At 45.1% G+C, this 25,000-nt stretch overlaps 1 protein-coding gene across 1 annotated transcript in view; it reads right to left on the reverse strand.

The window, feature by feature from the left end:
• The window catches only part of LOC138864033 (uncharacterized), a gene marked incomplete at its 3' end in the record, with an annotated part of 654,799 nt that overhangs the window by 34,552 nt on the left and 595,247 nt on the right, over nt 1-25,000 (reverse strand). The window contains 1 exon segment of the mRNA XM_070129892.1: nt 1,251-1,312. Coding sequence (XP_069985993.1) covers nt 1,251-1,312 — 62 coding nt within the window.

Below are 25,000 nucleotides of genomic sequence, written 5' to 3' on the forward strand. Positions count from 1 at the left end.
ATGTGTTGGGGAGGGAGAAGGGATGAGAGAGAAGAGGGAAGAGAGGAAAGAGGGGACAGAAGGAGGAGGGAGAATAGGGGAGAGAAGAAGGAGGGAGAATGGGGAAGAGGGAAGTGGGAAGAGAGGGAATTGAGAGGAGGGTGGAGTGAGAAGAAAAGAGGAAAGGGAGAAGGGAAGAAAGAGTAAACAGGATGGAGAAGGGAGCAGAGAATGGAGGAGGGAAAGAGGGGGAAAGGGGAGGGAAGGAGGAGGGATGGAGGAAGGAAGGGGGAACAAGGAAGGGGGGGTAATAGATTGGGGAGGAATGGAGCATACGAGTGAAAGACGGAATGACAAAGAGAAGAGAAGTGGATGGTAGTGTATTCTCAACGGATGGATAAAACTTCGATCTCTCTCTCTCGCTCACACACACACAGAGGGAGAAGGGAGAAGGGAGAAGGGAGAAGGGAGAGAGGGAGAGAGGGAGAGAGGGAGAGAGGGAGAGAGAGAGAGAGAGAGAGGGAGAGAGAGAGAGAGAGAGAGGGAGAGAGAGAGAGAGAGAGAGAGAGAGAGAGAGAGAGAGGAGAGGAGAGTGAGAAAGGAGAGAGAGAGAGAGAGAGAGAGAGAGAGAGAGAGAGAGAGAGAGAGAGAGAGAGAGAGAGAGAGAGAGAGAGAGAGAACAGTCAAAAACATGAATAAGGGTGAAAAGCAACAATTACGTGATACGGCATGTAACCCTACACACACACACACACACACACACACACACACACACACACACACACACACACACACACACACACACACACACACGCACACACACACACACACACAAAAGCACAGACGCTGCCACCCGTTTATTTTTACCGAAACCACATAAATGTTATCACAAGCTTTCTAGTTCATCAAACTGTCCATTGCACAGGTTTCTTCAAACAACTTACCAATGTCACGAAAGCGATGTCCTGATAAACACCCTTAATAATTACCAGATATCAGAAAAAGAATTATCAGTGTGTGTATCTCGAGGGGGGGAAATATTAATCACTCCTTAAATATAAAGACTAGATACACCTGTAGAAAGAGATTAGTAAAGAAAAAAAGTAGAATAAAATACAAATAAATCATCGCTATCGAACCAAAGATAGCTAAGACCTATGTGCGCATATATTAATTAATCAAATAAAAGAAAAAAAAACGAGAAAAAAACGTTTTACAATCACACACGCACACAGACCCCACTGGGAGGCGACGCATGCGCAGTAGCTTACCTGGCTAACGCGGACTCGTGTCTCGCCCTCTCCTCCCTCCTGCATACCGCTGCCGACGCCACCTGAGGGAGAAGGAATGCAAACATTAATTTCTTCGGTCGAGATGGGGTCATGGCATTGCATAAGAATTATGGTTTAAAAAATGGGACAGAAGTATTGAGATATTCTAAATATCTCTTTTCCTGTGTTGCGAAAGCGTAAATAAATCGTATTTTACGCTTGTACTCCCGGATAAAATAAAAACAATAATAATAATGATAAAAAATCTGAAAAAAACATCCTTCCGTAACAATAACTTCCATAGAAAAAAGAACAGTCACAAACTATTTCCATTCGCTTGGCCTTACAAACGCAGAACTTCTCGCTTGTCATCCACGTTCCATCCAAGCTTATCCCAAACTCCTGCGAAATGGAGGCAGGAATAAGCTCTCGAAAGCCAAGGTCGCTGCCTCAAGTTCGCGGCTTTCTGGTCTCGAAAATCAGCCTCTTGTATGTCGGGAAGTAACTGACATTTTGGATAGTGTTACATCGGGAAGTAACTGACATTTTGGATAGTGTTACATCGGGAAGTAATTCGCATTCTGGATAGTCTTGTGTTACATCGTTACATCTTGAAGCACTTGGCATTTTGATTAGTCCACTGTAATGCAGTACTTGATAAAGATCTATGAAATATGTATATACACACAAATAACATATTATTTGGATATGTAGATTTCCAGAGTGAAATGAATAATCTATCATGAAGTACAGTGAAAAATCAAGGGCCCCTTTAAGATCTATATTCATTTTACCAACTAGGGCGTACCGCAGGGGGTGGGATAGGGGTAGAGGAGGGGGGTTGCCGCACGCCTAAATGCTCTTTTTGTTGGCAAATTTCTCCCTGTAATGGGCATATGAGGAAGCAACTTTGAGCACTTAGCCTGCTCCCCGCAATAGAAATCATTAGCTACAACCCCTGATTACCAAACCTACTCATGCCATCTCATCTCTAATTACATTAAAGACCCAAAGCATTAGAATCTTCCTAATCATTTCCCAGGTGTAGGAAAAACAGAAAAAAAATCGTTGAAGACTTGCAAAGACTGAGAAAGGGATGGGGAGTGGAAGGAAAAGGAAAGGAAAGGAAGGGGAGAGAGAGAGAGAGAGAGAGAGAGAGAGAGAGAGAGAGAGAGAGAGAGAGAGAGAGAGAGAGAGAGAGAGAGAGAGAGAGAGAGAGAAATCAATGTACGCAACACCCCATAGGACCCCCATTACGCAAGGAGACGGCGTTCCACTCTATCACAGGCGGATAGCCACAGCCTCGGAGGCCATGTCTTCACCTTATCCCTTCCCTGGAGAAAGCGATGTCGTAATGGTAATGACTGTTTCGTGTGCGACTACAAGCAATGCTTCACTTAATCCGATGCTTATATTCCAGTTTCAGTTTCTTTCCTGTTGTGTCATCCTTAATGTAAAAACATAATGAAATTATGAAATCATCCCGTCATCATTTTTTTTCTTTATTTATATAACATTCTTTTGTAAAACAAATGCAATCGTATTACAACAACAAAAATCTCATCTGCTTGTATTAAAAAATCCTTCCGTATCATTCCAACTTCAAAATCAATCAACGCCAAGAAACAATAATAATCAGGTTACCAAACCAACGTGGCGAATCGAGCCAGAACAAACAGTCTTCGGCCGTGGAGACAATGGACCCGCTAAGAGCAAATAACGACAGGAAATCACCTAATAACCTCGTTAACAGGCCACCGACACACGCCATCAACCAACACTGGACGAACTTTCAAAAGGAGACCAGGTGAGAGAGAGTCAATCATCGCCGGGGAAAAAAAGAGAAAAACACGAAGCGTGATAAGCTTTCGTTCAAGAAAGGTCGTTGCTTTGGCCGGTTGACTTGTTTGGCAATCGTTAAAAAGTGGAAGATGTTGGGTTGAACTGTTGTTCAACTACTGCCTTGCCGTGCCTGTTAAAAATGGCCTTTGTGACTGGCCGTCGTTCAAAAAGGGCGATGTTGTTTGGCAGCCGTTCAGAAACTGCGCAACTGTGATTGGCTGTCCTTCAAACCAGGGCACCACTGTGATTGGCTGACGCCTTTTACCAGTAAACACCAATAAGGAATGGAAAAGCAACTGATCTTGGCGGCCTGCCCAGCGAGGCCTCCGTGAGTGATTTGTCTCGCCCTCATTGACAACGGCAATGGGAAAAGAAATCAGATTCTTTTCATTTTCTCTTCGCTGACAAGAGGAAAGATGTCGGAGATTTAAACAGGACGATGTCGTCGGCGGCGGGAAAGTTTTCTCAACTGTTTTACTGGGTAAGAAACGGGAGAATGGAGGAAAAGGAAAAGCAATGGCAGGCAGACAAGAGGGAAAGAGACAAGACACAAAGAGAGAGAGAGAGAGAGACTGCAAGGGAAAAGGGAAATTTCATCCAAATGTTCGCGTATGTAAACGAGAACGAGAGACAGCTAATCAAATAACCATCCAGACAAGAGGAGGAGGAAAGAGAGGAGGGTCCCAAGCCTCTTCAATCAGAGGGAGGGAGGGAGGGTAGGAACAGAGCTCTGAGGAAGGAGGGAGGGAAGTAGGGGCCTGAGAGAGGAGAGAGGGGAAAAAGGGGTCTGGAGGAGGAGGTGAGAGTAAGAGAGGGAAATGTGGGTCTGAGGGAGGAGGTAAGGGACAGGGGTCTAAGAAAGCAGGAGAGAGGGAGTGAGAGAAACAGAGCCCCGAGGAAGGATAGATAGAGACAAACCAGAGGCTAGGAGGAAGAAGGGAAGGAGAGAGACCTATGTTGTGAGGAAGGAAGGGAGGAGAAGGGGTCATATACTCCGGGCTAGGTCATCAAGGAGAGGTGATGGAGGAGGAAGAGCTGTGGTCATTACGGCTGAGTAAGGGAGATGGTGAGGGATTAGAACAAGGGAGAAGGAGGGAATGAGAAAGAGAAAAAAAAGGCAAGTGCGGTAACGGAGTAAAAGAAGGAAATAATAAAATTCGCGAAACAAAAAAACGATCGAAAAATGAAACAGCATATAGAGGAAAAGAGGAAATGATGAAAAAGTAACGAAAGAAAGTGAAGGGTGGCGGAAAAGAAGCTTCAATAAATAAATAAATATATGTGAACGACGCTGTATAAAAGGACAAGGGGAAGGTAAAAATAATAAAAATAATTAAAAACACCGAAAAGAACAAAAATGAAGAATAAAGGGAAAGGCGAAGGAAGGAAAAAAGAAAGTAGAAATATGAGATATGAAAATAAACTATAAAAAGACAAAGTGTATAAAGAAAAAGAGTATATCACCTTTCACTTTTCTTTCTATTTCCTGTACCATACACTGACCTCTCACACTTATAACATGATGCTGCTCACCTCACCATAACATTTCAAATCATATCAGTCATCAAGCTACCATATCTCACCATATCATACTATATAGTAGAGTATAATATTACTCACCATGACAATCATCATACATCAGTCACAATACTTTCACTCGTGTCACCTCACCACACACTCACCATACCACAAAATCACTCAAGAGGATACGAGTTTTTAAAAAAGAATATTAAACTCTTTTTCTTCTGTTGAATATTGAATTGGAAGAGGGATAGCATTAACAAACATTAGTAAAGATAAAAGAGAAATGAGGAGGAAGAGGAGAAAACCATGAAGAAAAATAAGAATAAAAGGATTTTAATGATAATGCTGTAGCAACAGTAGCAGTAGTAGTAGTAATAGTAACAATACAGTAGCGGGAGTGGTAGTAACAAGATGATGATAATAGTATCAGAAGAAAGATGTAGTAAGAAAAAAATACGAAATAGCGATAGTTAGATGAAAACAAAAAGACAGAAGCAAAAGGACAAGAAAGAAAAGGAAAAGACAGAAAACGCGAGTCAACCTCACGAGTGAAACCGATGAAGATCGCACTATTAAGACACCCGTTTGAAGCCACAGCCGTACCAGAAGCTGCGACAACAGAACATCGCACGAACAGCAGAACAAGCGCGTGCAACTGCAACAGTAACCGCAACAGCTACAATGGTAGTAACAGCAGTGACGCTACAGAAGTACCAGGGCATCGCCAGCGAATCAACAATAGCGTTACCGCTGCACCAACAGAATAACGCCAACAGCAGCAATAACAGCACCGCTGCACCACCAGAATAACCGCAGCAGCAGCAATAACAGGAATGCCGGCGCAGCAACAGCAACAACAGTACCGGCGCGGCAACAGCAGCAACAGCATGGCCAACACGCGCCCTGTGTGCTACCTTCGCCGCGTGATCAATATCTAACAAGGGGCGCGGCCGCTCACCCCGAGATGCGGGACGGCGAGGAGGAGGAGGAGGAGGAGGAGGAACTGGAGGACGGTGACGACGACGAGGAAGAGGAGGAGGACGGTGACGACGACGAGGAAGAGGAGGAGGATGGTGACGACGAGGAAGAGGAGAGGGAAGAGGAGGGAAAGAGGACGGAGGAAGAAGAGGAGGGGAAGGGAAAGGAGGAATAGTATGAAATGAAGAGGCGGAGGAGGCGGGGAAGAAGAAGAAGAAGGGGAGGACGACGACGACGAGCAGGAAGAGAAGGCAGGGAAGGAAGAGGTAAAAGGATGCTTATGCTAGTAGTTGACAGCAGTAGTAGTAGCAGGAGTAAGAGGAAACCGAAAAGAAGGAAGAAGAGGATGGGAGGGGGGTGGCGAGAGAGAGAGAGAGAGAGAGAGAGAGAGAGAGAGAGAGAGAGAGAGAGAGAGAGAGAGAGAGAGAGAGGAGAGATATATAAAGAGAAAAATGAAAAGTAGTGGTGCGATAAGGAAAATAAATGTCATTTTAAAGGTGATGCTGATGACAGTGATGGTAATAATAAAACACCAATAACAACGATAATTATGACAATAATAATGATAAATATAACCTTGATTATAATCATCATTATTAACATTATCGTTATCACTATAATTGTCATCATTATCATCATCACTGTTATCATTATCATCATCATAATCATCATGATTATCATTATTATTATTACTATCATAATAACAATGATTATACTAATTGTTATTATTATCAATTATCATCATTAATAATATTAAAGTTATTACTATCTTTCTCATCATTGTCATAATGATGAAAAAAACAAAGGAAAGTGGTAAAATATGAACACAAATTAAAGGAAGGAGGGAGAGAGGGAGAGAGGGAGAGAGGGAGAGAGGGAGGGAGGGAGGGAGGGTGGGAGGGTGGGAGAGAGGGAGGGCAGAGAGAGAGAGAGAGAGAGAGAGAGAGAGAGAGAGAGAGAGAGAGAGAGAGAGAGAGAGAGAGAGAGAGAGAGAGAGAGAGAGAGAGAGAGAGAGAAGAAAAGAAAAAAATCAGAAAAAGAGAAAACCAAATCGGGGTTAATGGCAGCATCGAAGCGAGACTGCATCGTGCTCAAGGAACAGAAATTGATATTGACTAATGACGGGCTCAGAGACCGGCGGAGACGCGAGAGGGAGGGAAAAGATACAGAAATAGAGACTGGGGAAGGAAGGGAGAAAGGGAGGAGAGGGGAATGGAGAACGGAGGGAGCGAGAGGGAGGACAGTGTTAGAGACTGGGGTGGTGGAGAGGAGGATGGAAGGTAGAGGGAGATGAAAAGAAAGGGAATGAAAGGAAAAGAGAGAGAGAAAAAAGTTATATATAAACAGACAGATAGACACACATAATTACTAATAGATAGACAGACAGACACACAAACATGAAAAAAACGAAATAGAGAGAGACAGACAGACAGAAAAAGAAAATTGACCGCAAGAGAGAGGGCGAGAGAAGCCGGACTGAAAGAATACGAGAAAGTGTAAACAGAGGCGCTGTTAACGGCGGTGCCACAAGTCAACAAGGAGGGACCCGGCGTTTGGGGGTGGGGGAGGGGGATAGGAAGAGGAGGAGGAGGAAGGGAAGGAGGAGGAGGAGATAGGGGAGGGGGAGGGGGGAGGAGGAGGAGGAAGAAGAAGAGGAAGGGGAAGAGGAAAGGGAGAAGGAGGAAGATGAAGCGGAGGAGGAGGAGGAAAAGGATGAGCAAAGGGAAGAAGAGGAGGAGGAGGAAAGGCAAGAAGAAGAGGAGGGGCAGGGGAAGGGGGAGGCTGATACGGCATACGGATATGAAAAGTGCCATTGCGAGCGCTGTGGCCAAAAGGGGACCTCTTTCACGTTATCGGGGCACTCCTGTACGCACTCACGTTTGTGTGTAAGCAAATATGTATACATACATGAGCAGGTTTGCGCTACGGTCGGACTCGTAGGTACACATGTTTGCACGAAAAGTCCCTTCTGCTTCAATTCTTAAATTCACTCTCTCTCACTCTCACTCATTCACTCATTCACTCTCTCCATCTCTCTCTCTCTCTCTCTCTTTCTCCCTCTCTTTCTTTTTCTCTCTTCTCCCTCTCTCCCTCTTGCCCTCTTTCCCTCTTGCCCTCTTTCCCTCCCTCCCCGCCTCCCTCTCTCTCTTCCACACACTTCTGCATCACATCTGAAGTCACACACGCACACAAACTTGCAATACACGTGTAATGCCGAGCCAAATATTTTTATTTTCTCTTTCTCTATTCTGAAAAGATTTTACAAGACAAAAAAAAACATCCCTCAAACCACACAGAACATACTTTACCTTCTGTCATATTCATTTACCTTCTTTTTCCCCTTACCTTAATTTTATCGCTTTTTTCTAAATTTTATCGCTTTATCTTGTGTTTTCTTCTTGCGTTGCCCCCCCACTTCCTTCGTTTATCTTACTTTCACCTTCCCATACTTCTTTTCCCTTTTAGCTTGTCTCTCCCGCTTTATCTTACTTATCCCTTCCCTTACTATCTTCCCTTTACCTTCTTTCTATCCTTCTTCTTTTTCTTGTCTCCTTTCCTACTTCCTTCCTTCGCCAACAGATCATAATCTTTAAATCTCACTCATTACACATAATTGTCGTATCGTGCCTTCCTCTGCATCATCTTCCTCATTTTCTCCTTCATTCCCTTTGGCCCTTCATTTCCCCTCTTCCCTCCATCATTTTCTCCCTTTTATTCCCGCCTGCCCTCCCTCCCCATTCACATCACCCCCTTCCTTTTTTGTTTATTTTTTAATCCCTGTCTCCCTGTCTCCGTCCCACCCTCTCTCCTTCCCCCTTCTTTCCCTCCCTTCCTTCCTTTCTTCCTCCCCCCCCTTCTTTCCCCCCCTTCCTTCCTCCCTCCCGGTTCGTACCCTCCTCCTCAGAGAGTCTCTCCCTGTCTACCTTTAGTGCCTCACGTACTGGCCTTCGTTCGAAATGGGCCGGGGCGAGCTAACGAGAAATCTGGCATTCTGGAAGAGTGCCGATAAACGGGACACGCAGATGGAGAGAGGGAGAGAGGGGAAGAGGGAGAGAGAGGGGAAGAGGGAGAGAGGGAGAGAGGGGAGAGGGAGGGAGATGGATATAGGAAGGAAGGGAGAGGGGAGGGGATGGGAAATGGAAAGGGAGGCAGTGGGAGAGAAAAAGAGAGTGAAAGAGGGGGAAAAAGAGAGAGAGACATAAAGACAGAGCAAGCGGACCTCATGTTAGATTTAATTCCCCCCCCCCAAAAAAAAAAATCCATTAATTTCTTCATTCCCCTCCGAATCTGCCATCATTTACGTAAAATAATAATAATAATAATAATAATAATAATAATAATAATAATAATAATAACAATAATGATAATATAAAAACGAAAAACGATGAATACCTTAGAAACAAAAGGATTACTCTGCGAACCGTCAAGATGGAAAAGTAAGGACAAGAAAGAGTCAAAGTTAGCTTTTTCTCACTCGATACAATTTCACGCTAAATGCAAAAAGTGAAACGGGGCGTACGAATCCCTTAGACTTTAAGGGGTCGCACGTGTTTTAAAAGAAAAATAATAAAAATAAAGAAAAAAAAAGTTTTAAAAAAGTAAAAAAAAAAAAAAGAAAAAAAAAGATAAAAGAAAAGAAAAAAAAAATATTAACCTGCTGCCTCGAGGTCCTCTTCTTCTCCATTGCAGCGTTTCGGCAAAGAGAGAAAAGAAAATACAAAACAAAGATAAAATCCCGTGTAATTAGTGATATTCCGGGTCTTTGTTCCCCCAACGTGAGTCTTGAATATAATATCTCTCGCGATTTTTTTTTCGCTTTCTTTTTCGCCTGCTCTCTCTCACTCTGAGTCTCTCTCTCTCTCTCTCTCTTTCAATCTTATTTCTAATTCCCATGATAACTTTAATTCTAATTCTAATCTTAACTCAAATCTTCACCCACACTCTTATTCTCCCTCCCTCACTCCCTCCTTCTCTCCCTTTCTCTTCCTCCTTCTCTCCCTCCCTGGCACGTTCTATTACACACTCTCAGGTACAAATAAGAGGGCACACGACTAAGAGAAAAGAACAATAGTTTGGAAGATGTAAGAGGGCGAGGAAAGTCTCAGGAAGACATGGCGCCGCATAATGTCCTGAATTCCATTTTTCTATAAAATACAAAAATCTCTTTTCCTTTCTCTTATTTTCTTTTTGTGTTCTTTTTCTCTTTCCTTGTCTATATAGTTGTTTTTTCTGTGCCGGGATGAGATTTTAAGTCCTTTTCTTGTCTGTCTGTCGGTCTCCTCCCCATCCTCTAACCCTTCCCACATCCACCCTACCTCCTTACCTCCCAATTTCTCTCTCTCTCTCTCTCTCTCTCCCTCTCTCTCTCTCTCTCTCTCTCCTTCTCTTTCTCTCTCTGTCTCCCTCTCAAACTCTTCCTCTCCCCCCCCTTCCTATCCATCTTTCTCCTTTGTTCATTTCGAGATTGCAATTATCAATTAATCCTCCCGACTCTAGTATTGGAAATCAAACACACAATTCCCGCGATGAATAATACGATCTGTTTAAACTACTCTCGAAGGCGAACTCAAGTCGCCGATTGATGCCGATTTAGAGAGGGAGGGGGGAAGGGGGAGGGGGAGAAAGAAAAGGAGAGAGGGAGGGGGGAAGGGGGAGGGGGAGAAAGAAAAGGAGAGAGGGAGGAGGGAGAAAAAGGATGCGAAAGGGTGGAGGAAGATTAGGAATAAGAGATAAGGAGGAGAAAGAACATAGCAGATATACGAATGAGTGTACGAAGAACGGAGAGGAATAAATAAATAGAGAAGAGGTAAAGAAGAAAAAAGAAACGATAGAGAAAATTGGGAAGAAAGAGAAGAGGCGATGATCTATGATCAAAAAGAAAAATAGAATGATGAGGAACAGGCACGAGGAAAATTATTTAGCAAAAATTAGAGTATAAACACAAATTTATGTGAAAGAGAGTTTTATATAAACGAGAAGAGGAAGGAAGGAAGGAGAGGAGAGGAGAGGAGAAGAGAAGAGAAGAGAAGAGAGGAGAGGAGAGGAGAGAAGAAGAGGGAGGGAGGGAGAGAGGGAGAGAGGGAGAGAGAGGGAGAGAGAGAGAGAGAGAGAGAGAGAGAGAGAGAGAGAGAAGAGGCGATGATCTATGATCAAAAAGAAAAATAGAATGATGAGGAACAGGCACGAGGAAAATTATTTAGCAAAAATTAGAGTATAAACACAAATTTATGTGAAAGAGAGTTTTATATAAACGAGAAGAGGAAGGAAGGAGAGGAGAGGAGAGGAGAAGAGAAGAGAAGAGAGGAGAGGAGAGGAGAGGAGAGAGAAGAGGGAGGAGGGAGGGAGGGAGGGAGGGAGGGAGGGAGGGAGGGAGGGAGAGAGGGAGAGAGAGGGAGAGAAGAGAGAGAGAGAGAGAGAGAGAGAGAGAGAGAGAGAGAGAGAGAGAGAGAGAGAGAGAGAGAGAGAGAGAGAGAGGGACCAGACCTTCCCCTGCCTGCATGAGACGAGGGCGGTGTCGATACAGGGTCAAGTGTCTCTCAGCGTGTGGGCGGCGACGACAGGCAAACACGCGCACCTCTTCCCTTGCCCCCCTCCCCCTCTCCCATCCCCTCCGCTCCCCCTCTCCTCCCCCTCTCCCATCCCCTACCCACCCCTCCTCCTCCTATTCATCACCTCATTCTCCTCCTCTTTCCGTCTCTGCAGTTCTTTTTCTTTCTCTCTCTCTTCTCCCCTCTTTCAAAGCCTTCACATTCACTTCTCTCTTTTCCTATTGCATCTTCTCTTTTGTTTCGGGTCTTAGTTCTTTCGGTCCATTTTCCCCTTCCCCTTTCACCTACTCCCCATCCTCTTGTTTCTCTTCCTCCTCCTCTTCCACTTTCTCCTCCTCCTCTTCCTCCTCTCTCTCCATCCTTTCTCTGGCCACATCCTCTACCGAGACTTTACCCCCCCCCCCCCCGCCCCCCCCGCCCGCCCGCCCGCCAATCCCTAGGGTAATACATGTTTTTCAACTTTCCTCAAGGTGATATTCCACTTCTCAATGTATTTTGCAAATGCAGAGCCGAGCCATCCCACATTAAAAAGTATATATATATGTCCTGGCAATATCTATCATAAAAAATAAATTCTACCAAATTTACTTTTCATGGATATATGAATGGACATATCTGTATCTTTCTATCTATCTATCTGTATCTATCTTTCCGTCTATATGTATATAGCCAGAAAGACAGACTGATATATAAATTGTCTATACAGATAGAAAGATAGATAAATAAATAGTCTATAAAAATATAGATAGATAGACATAGATAAATAGCTAAATAGATGGAGTTTTAAAGCAAAAAGATCACTGCAAGCGCACCTCTTTAGCGCACGCGCATATCACCCCCACCTACACACATCCCACCCACACGCACCCCCCCCCCCATGCGTGCACCTGAGCCCAAGGCGGCCTTTACATCATCCAGGCCGGAAATGCATCACTGCCTGAACACACGCTCATGATGAACGCGAATCCACTGTAATAGCTACTATTGAACGCGAAAAAATAGTGTAACAAGCAAATTCCGAATGGGGATATACTGCAATACGCTACTACTCAACGCGAAAATATTGTAATTCGCTAATGCCAACGAGGATATACAACAACAAGCCATTTTTGAACGCGAATCTACCGCAAACCAATTCTGAAAGCGAATCAACCGTATCAACCTAATTTCGAACGCGAATTTACCGTAACGAGCGCGAATATACCGTCTCTCCCTCGGCGGTTTGCGAGGGACGAAACCCGAGCCTGCTTAGAGTGCGCGGTTCTCCCTTCCTTTATTTAAGCTTCTTGCACATGCACAACTTAATTCCCCGTCGTTGCAAGAGCCGCAACTTGCATTACGGACTCGACGGATGGAAATTTCCCGAGAAAATTAATGCACACACCGATTCTGAGGGGAATTTCCCTCACTCTTTTCCTTCGTTATTATTATTGTTGCTGGTGGTAGTGGTGCTATCATTAATACTATCGACTTCATCATTATTATAATTATTATGATTGTTGGTATTGTTATCATTATTATTAATATTTCATTATCATCATAACTATTACTACTACTATCATTAGCATTAGTACCACAATCATTATAAATATTTACTATTAAAATCCTTATTACTATTACTTATTATTCCCATCATATAAAACTATCTTGACAATATGAATATTTTCATCACCAAATGGCCACAAAAAGCATTACCAAAAACATCAACACCATTTAATAATAATAACAATAAAAACGAATTACGTGTCACTAAAATCAAGAAAAACGTGGCCATTAAAAGATAGAAAAAAGTGTCCTTAAATTCAATAAAAAAGTGTCATTAAAATCAAAATGCGTCTCATCATTATCAACATTATCAGCATAAACACTAATTATCTTCACGGACATTCACCATCAATGTCGCTCTACTCCGATGGATGAAAGGGGAAAAACGCAAATATTCAGAGCGTTCGGTTAAGCGTGTCCCGTTTGAATGACATGTATTGTTGGCAGTAACCGCGGACGTCTGTTTTAATAACCGGACTCCACGCGGCGTCCTCAGCGGGTGGGGATTTGGGCTACGGGGATGGAAGGCTGCTCTCGCGCTCTCGCCTTTTTTCCTCTTTCTCTCTTTTATCTCGTTTCTAGCTATCTCTCTTACTTTATTTTGCTCTCATTCACATTTTATTTTGCTGTCTGTGTCTGTCTGTTTCTCTTTCCATAACATTCACTGTCTCTGTCTCTGGTTCTATCTCTCTCCTTATCTCTTCAACTCCCCCATTTTCCCTCTCGCTCTCTTTTTCCTTTCTTTCCCTCCCTCCCTCTTTTTCCTCCTCCTCCTCCTCCTCTTTCTCTCTCGCTTTCATCCTCAGGAGCGTATCATTAATTCATTGAACTCTCACGATCCTGGGAGATATATGGGGGGGGGGGGTAAGACGGCTGGAGTGGGAAGAACAGGGGGAGGAGAAGGAGAAAGAGGAGGAGGAGGAGAAGAAGTAGATAAGGAGAAAGAAGAGGAATACGAGAGGGAAAAGGGGAAGGCAAGAGAGGAGAGGATATGAAGAAGAGGGAAAATAGGAGGATGAGAGGAAGAAGGGGAAAAGGTAGGAGAGGAGAGGAGAGAAGGGAAAAAACAGGAAAAGAGTGGAGGAAGGGGAAACGAGGAGAGGAGGAGAGGAGAAAAGGAAAGGGAAAGAGGAGAACAGGAGAGGAGAGGAAGTAGGGAAAAAAGAAGAAAGGAAAGGAGAGGAGACGAGGAGGGGGAAGGGGGGGAGTATCGAGGGGGGGAGGGGGTGTCGGAGGAAATGAGGACAATGGAATGATAATTTTGGCTGAAATATTGGCGGAGAATCTTGTCTGCTCCACATTAATGGCTTCTGGAATCTTCTCCTTTGTCGTTCTTTTCCTTCCAATCGTCGTCTTATCTCTTTCTCTCTTTCTTTTCGTATTCTCTGTCGGATCTTTTTTTTTCTTACCTTACATTTTTCTCATTTCTTTTCGTTTGTCTTTTCTAGTTGGCATTATTGCCTCTTACTCTTTCCTTTCTTTCTATTATAAGTTTTGTCTTTTTCTCTCTGCCTTTTCTTTCTTTATTATATCTTTATTTTTTCTAATTTAGAAAGAACAACTTTTTCTAATTCTTTCTGAACCAACATTGCATTCTTTTCGTTTCTTCCTTTCCTTTATATTTTTTTTCTATTCTCTCTCTCTCTCTTTCCTTCATCCTTTATCCTCCTCCTTCCTTATCCTTGGAATCCGTTTATCATAGACAAACTGAGTCACAACGCACCCTCAGACACCCCCCTCACCCCACTTGCAATCCTCCTCCCTATCCTCCTATCCCCTCCCTCCCCCCCTTATCCTTACCCATCATCCTCCGTAAAGTATCATCTCTAAACCACGCCCACCCTCATCCCCCATCCCTCTCCCACTCCCTGTGCAACGACAATATCATGGCGAATAATGGCTTTTCCGGACCCGTGACTCACCTCTCCCCCACCCCCGCTACACCCCTCTCCCCTACTCCATCCCCTCCCCCTACAAGATCCCCTTCCTCCCCCCCCCCACCCCTTTCCTTCCCTCTCCCCCCACCTCTCCTCTCCTTCTCCTTCCCTCCCTCCCACTCCTTTTATCCCCCCCCCCTTTGCCTCTTCCCCATCCACCCCTCCCTCCTCCTTATCTTCCTGTACATTCTCGAAAGGTGAACGGAAGGTGAGAGGGAAGGGAAAAGGGAAGGAAGAAAAGAGGAGGAGAGGAGAGGTGAAGGATGGGGTGGGAAGGGAAGGGAAGGGAAGGGGAATGAATGGAAGGGAGGGGAAGGGAGGGGAGGAGAAGAGAAGGAAAGGAAGAACAGACTTAACGAAAAGAAAACACGAAAGGTGAAAGAGAAGAAAACAGAAGATGAGGGAAGAGATGAGAAAGAGTGGGAGAGAGAGAGAGACAGTTAAATAGTAACAACAACAGTAAGTGTAACATTAAAGAAACATTTTTATCAAATCATCGTGACATGATAACGAAAAAGAATGTGATAATATCAATACAACTACCAAGAACAATAGCAACCCACAAAAAATAACTACCATAAAACATGACATTGCGAAAACGTCCCCCATCTTTTTTTTTTTAATCTGCCAAAGCATCAATCAAATTTGATTTTAAACCATAACAAAACAACAACAACAACAACAACAAAACGACAATAAAATCCGTACCAAAAATACGCCAAAAGCCTTTCGCCGAAACGACAAACCTCAAAACGGCCTTTTGATACACACTCACGCACGCACGCGCAAGAGCCGGTCTCATCCGGTTCTAAGGAGAAATGGCAGGAGGGAGGGAGGGAGGGAGGGAGGTAGGAATGAATGAAAGAATGAAGGAAGGAAGGGAAGAGGAAAGTGAGGGAGAGAATGGGAAGGAAAACGAAAGGGAATAGAGGGAGAGAAAGATAAATGGAATATGAGGGAGGGAGAGAGGGGGAAGGAGGGCGGGAGGGAGGGGGGGAGGGAGGGAGGGGTAGGGAGGGAGGGGGGAGGGAGGGAGAGAGAGAAAGAGAGGGAGAGAGAGAGAGAGAGAGAGAGAGAGAGAGAGAGAGAGAGAGAGAGAGAGAGAGAGAGAGAGAGAGAGAGAGAGAGAGGCCGAGATGGTCCCTCTGAGACGTTCTCAGCCCGCCGACGTCTGGCCAGCCTCCTTCAAGCTGACCCCAAGAAATTAGATACGTTTACGAGCACTGGCGGGGCGTCGGGCCAGACGTAAACCAGTATAAATGCAAGAAAAAATCAAATTAGAAACAAAATTGGAAAGGCGTTGGGGAAATTTTATGCCATTCCATGCATTTCGCTCGCGCCCGGACCAAACTTTTCAATATATGCGCAAAATAATTCAAACAAATCAGTTGATTTAAGCGAAAGAGAATTTAATGCCAAGGGTTTAGAGCGCTGCTCACCCGCGTGCTAACATATGCATCCGCATATCCGCACATGCGGTCATACGAACACATATACACATACACTTACAAACAGGAATGTGCGTTGAAATAGGCATGCAGTCAGCGTATGGCACACTCAGACACACGCAAAAAGACACACACACACACACACACGCGCGCGCGCACACACACACATACACATGTACACACGTACATATGCACAGACACATACACACACAAACAGACACACACGCAAAATCAAAGTAGACCGCAGCAACCTAAGAAAAAAAAATAACCTTCCTAAACACTAATAAAGTTTCGGCGTCATTTCGCTGTGTCTTGGGCGATGAAGGAAAACTTTTCTCTTTTACGCAATTAAAACTTTTTGGACTAAAAACCAAAAAAGTTCTCCGTCGGCGTACACGGTTTATCAGTCTTTATCAAGCTTATTAATATTCAGAGGATTAAAAAAAAAAAGTGATGGACGAAAGCGTAAAAGTTTGTAAGAAATTGGATTTTATCTTTTTTTTTTCTTTATACTCATATAATGCATCTAAAATGGCGTTATTGTCATTATCGGCATTAAATGACAAATTAAATCTCAGTCCTAATGCAAACTGCTCTTTTTTATCTATCATAAATCAAGGCCATGTACAGAAACAAAAAAAAAAGCTAATTAGAAAGGTCAATAAATGAAGGTCAGTTAGAGACCAAAAGAAAGTTCTTTATGAACAATTAATGAGACTTATAAAGTATTTAAAGAGACCAACAAATAGATACCTATTCAAAAGACCAATGATTATAAAGAAATTCAAGAGGCAATTAAAGAGACCAGTATAGAAATGTGATTTAAAGAGACCAGTACAGAAAGACGATAGACCTTTTAAAGAGAGCATTAAATGAAGGTCACTTAACCAAGACCACAAAATCCAAATCCTCGAAAGCCAGCGCGCAAGCCGGCCCTGGCCCATACACAGCAACCCGGCGACTGATATCTTAGCTTCAAGGTCCAGCCGCCAGAGCGAGTAGCGGAAACAAGTGACGATCGCCATCCGTTTGCGCTCACAGCCACGCCCCCTTTTCCCGTTTCTCTTCTTTTCTTTTTGTTCGCTCTCTTTCTCTCTCATTCGTTTTTATTTCTGCATGTGGGATTCTCTATTAATAATAAAGGCATGGACACGCTCGTTCTGTCTGTCGATCAACTTTACTTCATAAGTCGATCACTCAGTCAGTCAGATTGTTAGTCTGCCAGATAGACAGTCTATCAGTCGATATATCGTGCATTTTCTCGATCTTTTCTGTATGTCAGTAGTCTGTCTGCCTGTGTTCCCGTCCCACCCTCCTCTCCATCTCATCCTCTACTTTTCATGATGCAGTATGTACAGTTTCAGATTTGCTTTCTGTTGGTCAGGCAGTCAGGTTGTCTGTCTCTTCCCCTATCCCTCCACTTCTCTCACCCTCTTTTTTCCCCTACCATTCCTCCTGTCTCCTCCCCTTCCTCCTCCTCTCTCCTTTCTCCCTCTCCCTCCTCCTCTCTCCTCCTCTACTTCACTCTCTCCCTCTCACTCTCTCTCAAGGCACGTATTTACATTTGTTTTCGTTTTTGCGAAGGCGCGACCTTCTGCAGTGACGTCACTCGAGGGCCGTCGCAGCGATGACTTAAGACGTAAACTTTCGCCGCAATTTCGTGGAGTTGGATATTTTTAGAAGCCAAGCGTGACATTTGGATAATGTGCATCTCGTGGCTATAAAGAAGAAAGAAAAACAAACAAAGATAAAGAGATATACAAATACATACACATATATAGATAGATGTCTTTTTCCTTTATTTTCTATCCTTTCGTTTTCTTCTCTTTTTTTAATTGCACATGTTTGTATATGCAGACAGATGAGCAGACTCGTAGACACTTAAATAAACAACATCGCACGGAAGAAACATTCTCTTTACTCAGGAAATGAAAAGCACAAAAAGAGAAGAAAAACAACAATAAACATGAGAAAAATCGAGAATTGCCGAGGAAACACGAGCACTGGCGTGAAAGCACGAGAAAAGATGAGAATACACGAGAGCAGACACTAGGGCGATATGGGGGGGAGGGTGCCCCGAAGCGAAAGAAATGAAAGGGGAGAAGGAGAAGAGGGGATGCAGCAAAAAGGGGAAAGTCAGGAATAGGAGTGAAGTGAAGAAGGAAGGAAGGAGGGAGGGAGGGAGGGAAAGAAGGAGAGGAGGTAGACAGGGGAGGGAGGGAAGGTTGGAAGGAATAAATGAGCGAGAAAAAGAAAGTGGTGGACAGTAGAAGGAAGGAAGGAGGAGAGATGAAGCGAACGGGGGAAGGAATTAGGAGCCGGAAGGGAAGTAGAGAGAAGAAAAGGGCAGGAGGAAGGAAAGGAGGGAAAGGAGGTGGAGAGGTGAAGTGAAGAAGATGGAAAGAATAAGAGATACAGAGAACAGCGAACGAATGGATGAATGAGAGAGAGAGAGAGAGAGAGAGAGAGAGAGAGAGAGAGAGAGAGAGAGAGAGAGAGAGAGAGAGCAGAGAGAGAGAGAGAGAGAGAGAGAACAACGGAAGGGCGAGGGAGAGGCAGGAGGAGGAAGATGAAGAGCGCTAGAGAGCGACGAACAAGAAAGCGTAGGAAGGAGGTGGGAGAGGGGGAGTGACGAAGGAAAGGGGGGGGGGGAGGGTATTGTTTAGCATTCTGGCCACGGAGACACTCCAATCTAACTCGTTCCAAGAGCTCGGCTAGTCAAATTACTGCTGATGGAATACAGAGCCTTATAGAGCCCAGAGGTCTCTTCTCGCCTCTCTCTCTCTCTCTCTCTCTCTCTCTCTCTCTCTCTCTCTCTCTCTCTCTCTCTCTCTCTCTCTCTCTCTCTCTCTCTCTCTCTCTCTCTCTCTCTCTCTCTCTTTCTCTTTCTCTCTCTCTCTCTCTCTCTCTCTCTATATATATATATATATATATATATATGTGTGTGTGTGTGTGTGTGTGTGTGTGTGTGTGTGTGTGGTGTGTGTGTGTGTGTGTGTGTGTATTATATATATATTTAGAGAGAGAGAGAGATACGTAGATATATACATACATACATAGATAGTTAGCTAAATAGCTGGACAAATACATGTATATATAAATAAAAGCATGCATATATACATACATACATATCTATATAGAAGCAGCGACAGAGAGAAAGATGAATACGTAGATCAAAAAAATAAACGAATAAATAGGCTCGTTCAAAACGAGCGGCCTGTGGTGTCCCGAAGACCCCCCCCCCCCCCCAGGAGTTCTAGAGCCAATGACACTTCTTATGAGGATGTTCATGATTCTCTCCCTCCTTTTTCTCCATATTTCTACTTCTCTTCGCTTCTCTTCACCCTTCTCCTCTTTTTTATCTTTCTTTTCTACTTACTCTCTCTGTTTCCTCCCGTTTTAATTTATATTTATATTCCCCTTCTTTTCCTTCTCCCTCCCCCTCTTCGTTTTTCTTTTCTCTTCTCTCCCTCTTTTCCCCTTTTCTTCACATATCCCTCTCACCACTTCTTCTTCCCTCTTTTACTCCCCTTTCATCACTCCTTCACCCTCTCTCCCCTCCTGCTTCTCTCTTTCCCTCTCGCTCATAGCAACAATTTTTCCCCTTCATTCGGCAGTCCAACATTAAGCAAACCTCCCACATAACTGGTAAAAAAAGCAAAAAAAAAGAAAAAAAAAACTTCATAATGAATTCAAACTGACACCAAGACGAGAGAGAAAAAAAAGAATAAATATTAAACAATATTATAAAATGAATAATACAAAAATAGACGGACAGAGAGGGGAAAATGGGAGATATTCTGAGGGTACGTGGGGAGAGGGAGAGAGGAGGGGATGAGGGGAAAGTGGGAAAGAGGGGAAAGAGGATAATGGGGAAAGGAGGGAAAGAGAAGGGAAAGGAAAGGGGAAACGGGGAATACACGAGACTAGTAAAGACCCGTAAACCACACGCAGACCTTGGCCGCGCCCTGAGGGGAGGGAAAGGGGAGGGGAGGGGAGAGGGGGAAGGAGAGGGGGAGAGGGGGTAGGAGAGGGGGAGAGGGGGAAGGAGAGGGGAGTGGGGGAAGGAGAGGGGAGAGGGGAAGGGTAGGAGGAGGAGGAGGAGGAGGAGGGGGGGATGGAGACGCACCTTCAAGCTGTGTGTCCGAGGCTTCCATACGTGGAGCCTGAGGGAAGTTAGCATGTGGCGGTGAGGAGAGGGAATAAGGGAGAGGGGAGAGGAAGAAATGAGAAGTGAGGGGAGGAGAGGGGACAGGAGATAAAGGGGAGGAGAAAAGAGAGTGTGTGAAAGGAGGGAAGAACAGAGAATAGGATACGAAAGAGGGGATAAGAGGAAAGAAGAGAATCAAAGACAGTAAAGAAAGAGGCGCCAAAAGAAAAACTAAATAGAAAGAGCAAATGGGAGATAAAGAGGAAAAACGAAAAAAAAATCTACATAACTGAATACAAAACGAAATAAAATATAAAAAGATCGGTAGAGACACTAAGAAACCCAACAGCCGACGAACGGAGCACAACCTAAACAAACAAAAAAAAAAAGGAAACCAGCAAAAAGAGAAAAGAAGAAGAATAAGGAAATGAAAAAAAAAAACGGCAAGCGAAGAGGAGTGAGGGAGGTGAGACGAAGTACTCCTCTTTAAACGCGACGAGCCTGTGTCTAGGAGTGCTGGGGGGGGTGGGGGTGGAGGGGGAGAATGGGGCAGGGGGAGGAGGAGGGAGAGACGGGTGAACGGGAGAAGGGGGAGGGAGAGTAGGAGGAGGGAAGAGGGGGAGGGGGGAGGGGCGTAGGAAGAGGGGAAGGCGAAGGGAAATGGGGGTAGGGGAAGAGAAGAGGGGGTAAGGGGAGTAGGAAGGGGGGGGAGGTCGGCGCTCCAGTGTGGCCGAGCATCAAGGGAGCCTCGTGGCGGGAGCGGCCTCGCCCTTGCCACAGCTCACGGGCCAAAACATATATTTCTCTTGTCTTCTCTTCCTCTCTCTCTCTCCTATTCTGCTGCGGTTTATGTCTCTGTCTCTCTCTGTCTAGGGTTTGTCTGTCTCTGTCTCTCCCTCTCTCCCTCTTACTCTTCTTTTTTCTCCCCCTTTCTCCGTCTTTTCTCTATATATGATCTCTTTCTACTCACCCTTCTCTTTCTTTTCCTCTATTCCTTTCTCACTCTCCATCTTTATCTTCCCCTTCCTCTACCCCTCCATCATCCCCCTCATTCCATCTTCATCCCCAACTCCGATTTTTCCCAATAAACTTCTCACTTTCATCAGTCTCCCTCCTCCCATTCATCTTCCTCCGCTTCTATTACTCATCTTCTTTATCGAGCACTTCCATAAACCGCAGCAGAATAGGAGAGAGAGGGAGAGAGAGAGAGAGAGAGAAAGAGAGAGAGAGAGAGAGAGAGAGAGAGAGAGAGAGAGAGAGAGAGAGAGAGAGAGAGAGAGAGAGAGAGAGAGAGAGAGAGAGAGAGATCACAGATAGGCAAGCAGAGAGGAGGGGCTTCTTATCTCTCTGCCTTCTTCTTCTTCTCTCTCCTCCCTTAGTTCCTTCGTCCCTTTCCCCCAAGAGCATAAAATGGGCAAGGGATAAGCAATCAGGGAAGAGACGCTTGCTATCTCCCGCCTTTCCGTTTTCCCTTCTTAATTTCCACTTTTCTTCCTTCCTTCCCTCCTTCCTACCTTCCTTCCTTTTCTCTCCTGCCTCCCTCCCTCCCTATTTCCTCCCCTCCTCCCCCCACTTTCCTCCCGTTCTCCCTCCCTCCTTCCTTCCTTCCTTCCTTCCTGAGAAGAGGCCGTTCGACACGATAAGAAGACCCTCGACTGCACAATAATACGCTCCAAATGGGCATCTTCTTCCCATTATTCTGAGCCTCTTATTTGCATAGCCTTCCTTGCCATTTCGAGATGATCGCCCAGCCGAAGCGCCCGTCCTGAACACTGCCATCGCCGCCGCCAAAACACACAGACTATAAGACAAGACATACACGCAGACAAGACTGACATACATGGACACAGACACAATAAGCAATACAAAGAGTGAGAGAGAGAGAGAGTGAGAGTGAGAGTGAGAGTGAGAGTGAGAGTGAGAGTGAGAGTGAGAGTGAGAGTGAGAGTGAGAATGAGAATGAGAATGAGAATGAGAATGAGAATGAGAATGAGAATGAGAATGAGAATGAGAATGAGAATGAGAATGAGAAAGAGAAAGAGAAAGAGAAAGAGAAAGAGAGAGAAACGAGACAGCGAGAGAGAGCCGACCGCCCTCTCTCTCTCTCTCTCTCTCTCTCTCTCTCTCTCTCTCTCTCTCTCTCTCTCTCTCTCTCTCTCTCTCTCTCTCTCTCTCTCTCTTTCACCTCCACGAGCAGCCAGCACAACATCGCTATATTGGTGTAGGATGTATAATTACTGCGCGGAGTACGCCGTCCGTCGCCCGGGGCGGGTCGCCCGTTGCACTTAAATAGTAAACCAGTAATTGGGATTAATTGGACTAGATGGAGTCCCCGCCAACACAAACACATTAGGAGGGTGTTCGGTAAATGTTGTTGCAGGAATTACCATCAACTTCTTGGCAAACACTTAAGACTGTTCTGAGATTCTATGAGATTGTTAAGCAGGCGAGACCCTGGGTAAAGACGCCAGCTGATGCAAACGACTTACCAAAAAGAAAAAAGAAAAAAAAACGTTAACCAAACAAATGAAAAAAAGGAACAAACAAATAGGAATTGCATAGCTAGACGATAAGAAACAATAAAAAATACACCAGTGAATGAGCCTACAGCAACAAATATGGCTACACCAGTCGCGAAAAATATGGCAATAAATAAAGCCACCATGAAATAAAAACGGCTGAACCACACACCAAGTTCTGCAACCATGGAAGAGAATCGGCCAGGATGTACTACGTCAGATCAATACGACAAGAAGGAGTATCGCGGAAGAGCCAGTGTTGCAGGAGGAGTGCTGTGACATTTACGACGTCCCCCGCGCCGGCAGCACCAGGAACGGCGGCGGCGGCGACGCCCCCTCGCGTTTCTGTGGGCGGAATGGTGCTGGTCGAAGGGAGGATTCTCCGCTTACATCCTCGCCGTTGCTTATCGACTCTGGTTATCTGCGAATCTGATCATCTTTCCCTTTTGGCTTCTTATCTTTTTTTCTTTCTCTTCATCTCTCTCTCTCTCTCTCTCTATCTATCTATCTCACCGGCAGCCCCATGCTCTCACTCACTGTCTCCCTCTTCTTCCCCATCTCCCTTACCCATACCCTGTCCTCCCTATCCCTCCATCAACCCATCTACCTCCCTTTTCCTCTCCTCCCCTCTCCACTTTCTTAGCATCGAGAAAGAGGATCCCGTAATCTATAAGCGATAGAAGGGGATCCAATCCTCACGGCCGACCTACGGAGAACCAGCGGCGGGCACGTGGCATCTACCTGGAAAGTATACGTAACGCGAGCCTCGTCTTCCTGCTATAAAGTACTCGATCCTTCTTCCATTTCTAAGAATCTTACTTATGTCTTCTCTGTAACTCTTTTAATTGCATTTGGTATTGTTTTCTTTTAATTTCTTTTGTTTCGTTCAAGTTCCTCTCGCCTTTCCTTTCTACTTTTCTCAGTTGCCAACATTTTTTTTTCGGATTTCTTAATCCCTCTTTCAAATTCCATCCTTCCTTTTTTCCAGCTTTTCCATTCCTATCCTTCTTTCTTATCATTACCTTTTTTTCCATTCCTATCCTTTCTTTATTCCGCCACGCGTCATCCAAACTTTCAAAGGAATAGGTCCTTCCCCCTCCTCCCCATCCGCTACACCCCCTATTCTCTTTATCCCCCCCCCCCTCCCTCCTCCCCTTCCCATGACACACGCCGGCTTCCACTGATAAGCGTTATCATCTAGCGTGTAATGAGGCATCATCCCCTCCCTCTTACCTCCCCTCCCCCTCCCTCCCCTGCCTGCCTCCCACCCACCCACCTGACAACGCCAACAGAGGTATGTTTGCCGTCCTCCTCGCCTGCGCCTTTCGCCCGGCTCTCAGCTCCACCGAAGGAGAGGGAGGAGGAGGAGGAGGAGGAGACAAGTAGAGAGGATGATTACTTGCGTCTACACAGAAGTCCCACTGCCTCCTCCTCCTCCTCCTGCTCCTTTTCCTCGTCTCCTCGTCTCCTTCTCCTCCACTCTTGTCTTCTGTTTTCTTTTATTTTACTTTCTCTCCTTTCCCTTCTTCTTTCCGTCTCTAGAACTCAATTTCTCACTTTCATTAACTAACACACCAACTCACTCACTCACACTCACTTTTCTATTTCACCTTCCCTTCTCCCCTCCTCTCCTTTCCCTTTTCCCCTTCCCCTCTCCCCTCCTCTCCTTCCCCGTCTCCCCTTCCACTCCTTTCCCTTTTCCCCTTCCCTTCCCCCCCCCTCTCCTTTCCCTTTTCCCATCTCTCCTCCTTCCCCTTCTCCCCTCTCCCCTCGCCGTCCGCCGAGAGATGGGTATCGCTCCCCTTACATCGAGGAGGACTGCAAGACTTCCTGAAAGGGCGGAGGTAATTATCCTACTCGACCCCCACGCCCCTCAGGGAAGGTGACAATTTTACACGCAGGATTAAGGTTAGACGCCGACTCATCGCTGAGGGAATGCGGTGTGTAGGTGGGGGGTATGTGTGTGTGTGTGTGTGTGTGTGTGTGTGTGTGTGTGTGTGTGTGTGTGTGTGTGTGTGTGTGTGTGTGTGTGTGTGTGTTTTACGCTGTTTGAGTGGTTAATCCGCTACTTTAACTCTTCCTCTTTCTACTTCTCACTCTCACTCCCTCTTCCTTTCTGATCTCCATTCTCACTCCTCCCTTCTCATCTTCTCCCTCTCTCTCTCCCCACCCCTCTCCACCTCTTCCTCCTTCTCCTTCCTTCCCTCTTCCCTTCTCCTCTCTCGCCTCCATATTTTTATCTGTCAAACACCAACCTC

The sequence above is a fragment of the Penaeus vannamei genome, chromosome 14, assembly GCF_042767895.1.
Source record: "Penaeus vannamei isolate JL-2024 chromosome 14, ASM4276789v1, whole genome shotgun sequence".
In the NCBI taxonomy this organism is placed as follows: Eukaryota; Metazoa; Arthropoda; class Malacostraca; order Decapoda; family Penaeidae; genus Penaeus; species Penaeus vannamei.